Source organism: Octodon degus, unplaced genomic scaffold, assembly GCF_000260255.1.
Source record: "Octodon degus isolate 3935 unplaced genomic scaffold, OctDeg1.0 scaffold00062, whole genome shotgun sequence".
Classification (NCBI taxonomy): Eukaryota; Metazoa; Chordata; class Mammalia; order Rodentia; family Octodontidae; genus Octodon; species Octodon degus.
In genome coordinates, this window is record NW_004524638.1 from 1,899,105 (window position 1) to 1,906,060 (window position 6,956).

Below are 6,956 nucleotides of genomic sequence, written 5' to 3' on the forward strand. Positions count from 1 at the left end.
CCCTGCTGGCCTCCACCTCGAATTGTTCCTGGAGACAGGCATCAGCACTGAGGGCGCGCCGGTGCTGGCACCGGCGCTGGGAAGGAAGGGAGCTCCTTTGTCTGTGGAGGCACGCAGTCTGGCAAGGGAGAAAGTCGGCAATTCTAAGGCATGGTAGAAGCTAGTTAGCATCTTGAAATTTGGAAGTTCAGTAGAAGCAGTCTCCAGAGAAAGGGTGGATTAGAGAAGCATTCTGGGCAAGGTCACGGGTGAGCCGACCATTGAAAGATGAGGCTGTGAGGTGAAGAGAGAGCTCGGTCCTGTCTAGTTGTCCAGCCAGAGTGAAGGTGATGGCCTTCGGAGGAGAAGCAACCTGTTAGCAAGGCTGACGTACAGCCGGGGTCAGAGCAGGGTTCTCTCACCTACCGTGTCTGGCCAAGTTCCTAGATTCTCTGAGGCTAGATTCTGCTTGATTTGCTGCGACTGAACAACTCCCAAGTGATTCTCGTAGGTTCCTGTACAGCTCTTCTCAGAGACAGCACCTTTAGCACTTTATCTGCAGTTTTTGTTCCAGATAGGGATTGGAACACATTGATTTTTCAGATGCACTGCGTCAGAAGGCCTGTAGAGGGCGATGAAGATGAAGCTGCTGGAGAATCTCACCATTGTCCATTATCTATTATGCATTTATTTCCAAGAAGAAAGTTATGCTTCCTGATACTGAACCCTTATTGTTTGCCCCACCTAACAAGCGCAGGAAATGCTGCCCCAGCTTTAAGGAGCAGGCAGCGTTAGCGGCTGTGCTGAGGGCCTCACCAAACCCCGGCGCTTTCTCTGCCCTGCTCTGCCCCCCACGCCTGCATGACCGAATCATGCCGACCCTTTGTTTTCTTGGCTGCAGGATCTGTGTGTCTCACAGCACTATTAGTGAAAATCAGAAGAAACAGCATATAAGCACATTTTGAAAACTACAAAGCATTATGCAAATTCAAGACTAGACTGGTCACCTTATTTTTGTCACCTAATATAAAATAGTTTCTGAAGCTGCAGTAGTTGATACCATGATTAGATGTTGATTTAGGGTAACTGAGAAGTTTCTGTTATGGACTTGATCAGTGAGGCAGAGTAAATCGATGGCTCTGACCTTTAATCCTAATACAGACTATCACTTGACTGATACTAACAGTATATTTACCGACAAGACTAGACAATCTTTGCGAATTTAAGTCAGTGTTACTACTGAGAGGTGATTGGTGATGAGAAATACTATCTACCCAAAAAAGAGGCCAGTAGTAATTTTTTTCTGTGGTTGGTTGGTTGGTTTGAGAAAGGGTCTTGCTAAATAGTTGAGGCTAGTTTTGAATTCATATCTAACCCAAGCTGGCCTTGAATTTGAAACAACCCTCCTGCCTCAGCCTCCTGAGTGCTGGAATTACAGGTGTGTGCCACCACTCCTAACTAAGCTTTTCTATAGTGAATAAAGCTCTTTTGGAACCTTTCTGGATCACCGGGTACCTACCATCATGTGTTAGACATTTTCTGTGGCAGTGTTCTAAACTTTGTTGTTGTTAGTTTCCTTTTTAATTTTTTAAATGTTTGCAGAAGAAATTGTTCATGGACATGGTTAAACCATACAGCTCATAATGCAGACATGATATCTTGTCTAAACACTGTTAGTACAAATCTTTCTTCTCATTGAACTAGAAAAAGTAGCTGTATATCTATCCTATTTTGTATATACAGATATATATTTTTTTTCACTACAAAATGGTCTTTCATTTATATCCCCCTTTTTTGTTTAGTTTTTTTTTTTTTTTCAGAACCAGGGATTGAACTCAGACCCTTGCGCTTGCCAGGGAAGCACTTATTCCACTGAGCCATCTCCCCGGCCTTTTGTTTAGTTTTGTCTGAGATGGGTGTTCCATTACTCTGAATAACTACTACAAAGACAACAATATGCAATGTATTAATTATTGTAACTGTCCTATGAACTTGTTTTGAAACTGTCTCATTGCTATTTCTTTCTCATTAGAATTAATTAAAAAATTATAGTAACATAAAAAACCTGCCCCTCAGGTGTTGGCCATAGATGACTGTATAATGAACACACATTGCATTAAAATACATTAACAGAGTTACCACATCTTAATGGGAGTGATAACAGGGATGGGAAGATGGGAAGAAAATTGCAAAGTAATAAAACTTTATCAGTGCAAGAAGCATTTTATTTGTTATTATTTTAGCCTCAGTGGATCTACAAGTACTGGAATGATTTAATGTGTTAAATAAATTAATTTGAAGACAAAAATAAATAAACCATACACTTCATAATTTCCCATGAGGAATATTTGTCCAAGTTTCCATCATGTAATGCCTGACATATACCAGCCACTTCATTGTCACTTGAATAAACAAGACTAAGATATACACATTACTCCTATAAATGCTTTTTAAAACCCACTCCATTAGCTGTCATTCAGGCTTCCAATGTAATTGTGACTTATGATTTCTAGCACTATTCAGAAGTGAAGCAAAAAATAAGGTTCTGAGTTTCTCTTTTTTTTTCTAGTTAACTTTATAGGTCTTTTATTATTTACAAACTTTTTATTTTTTTATGAGCAGAATATATTTATTGAGGGAAAGAAAGCTCTTGTCCAAGAGAGAGACAGGAGGGGGGCCCAAGCATGTTGTCCCCAGAAACATTTTTTTAAAAAATACTTCATCTTGCTGACTAGGAGAGAAAAAAATGTAGTGGAGAGGAAAACTCCTGTTATAGGAATTCATTCCTGTTTCCACTTGTGAAGCTTATGGTTTAGGTTGTATAATGCTGTACTCCTTCCCTGTGGATTTTGCTGGTAGCACTGTGTGCCTTCTTCCTCAGTAGATTCTGCAATGATTCCAGTATATGTTTGGATTAAAGTGTGTATGTTATTTTTCCATTGCCCCTAAGTGATGCCCTACACCCATTCAGTCTGTGTTGACTAGTGTTTTGTTCCTTAAATGCACACACTCTTCTTTCCTGTGTTGTAATTTTCTCTTCTTTTAACGAACAAGTTTTTTATCCCTATTTGTGAGTTTTGGATTGGTGGATGTGGCCGCATCCAGCTGCTTTCTTTTGTCTCCATGTGTCACACCACATTGTGTCGTGTGGAAGTAAGTACATACTGGCTGCTCTGTGTCCGAGACTGGGATTAACCTTCCTGCCCCGTTCGATTTCCTTTCTAGGTCCAACTGGCCCACCTTCAACACTCCCTCTAAGCACACAGACCTCTAGTGGCAGCTCCACCCTATCCAAGAAGAGGCCTCCTCCCCCACCACCCGGACACAAGAGAACCCTATCCGACCCTCCCAGCCCACTACCTCATGGGCCCCCAAACAAAGGCGCAGTTCCTTGGGGTAAGTTAACCTAAAGTCAGGGCCAAAGCTGCCCCGGGTCAGGCTGTGTATGGTGCTCTGCTGGTTAGTGGGCAGTTAGCACATTCAAGAAGTGGGCCAAACTGCACACTTACTGGATGAGGACCTGGACATGTATTGGTATGCTATGCCCGCCTCTGAAAGCTAAGAATCATCTTGAGAAATGCCCAGAGCCAGTAAAAACTATTACAGCAATAAATACAGTTTCCCTCAGTATCATCAGGGGAGTGATCCCAAAGTCTCCCAGTGGAACTAAAATCTGCATATGCTTACGTCTCATATAAAATGATGTAAAATGGCATAATGTTCGCATATAACCTGAGTATATTACCCTCACACATGTCCAACCCATGGCCCACTAGTTTTATTTTTGGGTAAAGAATTGTCTTGGGCTGCATATAAAATACGTAATGTAGTTAGTAATATAATATAGTTAATATAAGTAACAGGACCTCGCTTTTTACTTTTTATTATAATATTTAAAAAGATAGGCCACAGATTGGGTATACTACATACCTTAATGCAGTGTGTTACTTTTAAAAGTCTGTGCATGTTCTGTGCAGGCAGTTTTTTCCTGAATATTTTTGATCCACAGTTCGGTTCTACAGGTTGGGACCCACAGGTACAAGGGCTGGCTTAATAGCAGTAAGGTGCTGAGCATCTCCTAAATCTCAGTCATAGTAGTGGCCCTTTGAGCTAGGTATTAATCTCACTGAAGACGAAACAAAAGCTCAGAGGAGCCAAGTAATCCATTCTCTCCCAACAGCCAGAATGGTGTTCTTATAGAGTATAAAGCAGGCCGTGGTCACACTTCCCTTCACGCCCTCTGAAGACTTCTGCTGAGCTTCAGCTAATGCCCGTTCTGTACACCAGGGGCCAAGAGGGCCTCACGTACAGCCCTCTCATCACTGCGCATGCCCTGGCCGCTCCAGCTCCCGGCTGCCCTGCTCCTCCCCTCCTCAGAAGACCTCTACCTTATTCCTGGAAAGGCTGGCTCCCTGTCCCCTCTCAGTTCTCATCTTGCATGTTTGTCTCCCCAACCCTCTTCTCTAAAGGAGCTCATTTGCTCCCGAGCACCTTGTCCGAGTTGAGGGCTGCATTTGTATGTCTGTCTCGCCCACCAGAACGCCCTCTCCATGAAGCAGCTCCCTTGTCTGTCTTGTTCTCACCTGTGTTCACAGAACCTGGAATCGTGCCTGGCACACAGTGAATGCTGACACTAATAACCTTTCCCAAAGCCTCTCCTTCAATGAGTTCACTAACGCTGACTGCAGATGACAAATTCCGATTGACAAGAAACACTTCTATGATTCCTACGAGCCTTCTAGTAGTATTCCTGCTATGCGGGTCAACCCATCCCCAGAAGGTCCTGGGCCGTGACTGACATGCAGAGAAGCCCTGCTGAATGGATGTGTAGATAATTCAGCTTCATGTTTTTAAAGGCTTCCTCAAAAGCCTGTCTCAAGTGTTAGGAGTTTTTTGAGGTTTGGGGAAAAGCCATACTGTCCACTTACAGACTGGCATGCCTGTTTGCTGTCTGGCCCTAACGCCCTGGGTTGTATGTGTATACACAAATGTGTCCTTGGTTAGCCCTGCGTTCTTCAGCTCAGCAGGCTTATTTAGAGTACCTGCTGTGGCTGCTGCTTGGGCGTGGTCGGGGTGTGTGTTCGCAGAGCTCGTGGTCCCGAGGAATGAACAGTATGCATTTTCTTTACTTTTGACATGTCGATGTAGACCAAACTCTGGAAGTGCTGGAAAATAGCGCCAGGCTGCGTGAGAAAGCCAGCAGAGGTTTCAAAGGAGTGCACAGTTGAGGCTGGTGTTAATCAGTTCCCTGGCAAGGCAAGCAAGGCAGGGGGAATTGAGGCATAAGGCTGTGTACATATGTAAAGACAACGGATGTCCCCAATGTTTTTAGGGGTTGCATTCCAAGGACTTCAGGACTCCAAATTTATCAAAGAATTCCCAAAAAAATAGTCCACTGAAAGTCACAAGTTTCCACCATGTGCAGTGGGGCACACCTATAATCCCAGCACTCAGGAGGCTGAGACAGGAGGATTGCCATGAGTTCAAGTTCAGACTAAACTATGTAGCAAGACCTAGTCTCAAAAAAAAAAAAAAGCCATAGGTTTTCTATATAGATTTTTCATATCACAAATTAACCTTCTTTCCAAATCTTACTGCACATTGGTGCTCTTGTTTAATTGGTTTTCTTCCTGTGTACTTCATAGTGCTTATATTTATTTATCCCACAGAGACTCCAACATTTTTAAAATACGTTTGCCAAATTTCTCTCTTCTAACTTGAAAATTAAAACTCCCTTAGTTATCTTCTTTCATTCAGGAGCAAGGCGTTTAGTTTTTAATCTTCAGTGTTGGTGTCATTGGGGCCTTTCTCACTAAGAAACAAGGTTGTGAAAATTATATGTCAGGCACAGTGGCACACACCTGTCATCCCAGGACTTGGGAGGCTGAGGCAGGACGATCATTGTGAGTTTCATGCCAGCCTGAACTGTATAATGAGATCCTGTCTCAAAAAAAAAAAAAAAAAATACTGTCTCCTGAGCCCCTTGTCTCCAGATAGCCCTGATGATAGAGCTCTAGTGCATCCTCAGCAAAAATGACATTTTCCACTTAATGCAGCTTTGGCAGCCATTTGCAAACAGCTGCAAATGTTAATTCTGGAATTCCCAAAGCCATTACTTGTGCGTGGTCTGCGTGCATGTGTGAGAGGCAGGTGAACGCATCTGCAGACACAGGTAAGTAATGGGCTGAGGTACCACTGGGCCTCTCCCTGCAGGGTACGCCTGTTCTGATCCTCACCGCCTGACCTCATGCTCTGTGTTGTACGTCACTGTGTGGTGGTCCTGGGCCCTGCCTCCTCCTGCCGTTCTGTTCCAGAAGCCAAGGGCAAGAGTCAGGCTGGCGTCAGTCGGTCGCTGGGCAGATCAGCGCCCCAAGACCTTGCAGCTTCTCCCATGCACCCGTCTTCCCAGAGCTCTCAGATTCCCCTCAGTCTGCCGTCTCTCAACCCGTAAGGACAAGATAGCGACAAAGTCCTGTGAGCTCCCATTACTTGGGCCTGGCACGGGACAGCCCATCGTGCTCGACTACGGGAGGTGCCCAGACTGCTTGCTGGCCTCTGCAGTCTGAGCCTTTGGTCGCACGATGTCCTCGTGCTAGGATAGTCTTCTCTCCATTCATCTGTGTTGAGTGTTTCTGAAACTGCCTCTGCCTCTCTTTTCAAGGACTGTGTTCAGGGCCCACTTGATTTTCTTAGAGTAATGTCTTCATCTCACAGTCCTTAGCTTTGGAAGGCTAAGGTAAGGAGGGTTATGATTTTTGAGTTTTGTGAGACCTAAAAAAATGAAGCAGACTGTGGAAATGGTGCTGCATGCCTATAATCCCAGCACTCGGGAAGCTGAAGCAGAAGAATCCGTGAACTTGAGGCCACCCTCAGCTACACATATGGTGAGACCCCATCTCAAATTTAAAAAGAATAAATAATTAACTTACTTTGGCATAGACCTTTTTTCCCAATAAAATCACATGTACAAGTTCCAC

At 44.0% G+C, this 6,956-nt stretch overlaps 1 protein-coding gene across 1 annotated transcript in view; it reads left to right on the forward strand.

Annotated features, from left to right (window-relative positions):
* The window catches only part of Asap1 (ArfGAP with SH3 domain, ankyrin repeat and PH domain 1), a 393,896-nt gene that overhangs the window by 370,482 nt on the left and 16,458 nt on the right, over positions 1-6,956 (forward strand). Inside the window, exon 23 of the mRNA XM_023718810.1 lies at positions 3,205-3,375. Coding sequence (XP_023574578.1) covers positions 3,205-3,375 — 171 coding nt within the window. The remainder of the gene's footprint in view (positions 1-3,204; positions 3,376-6,956) is intronic.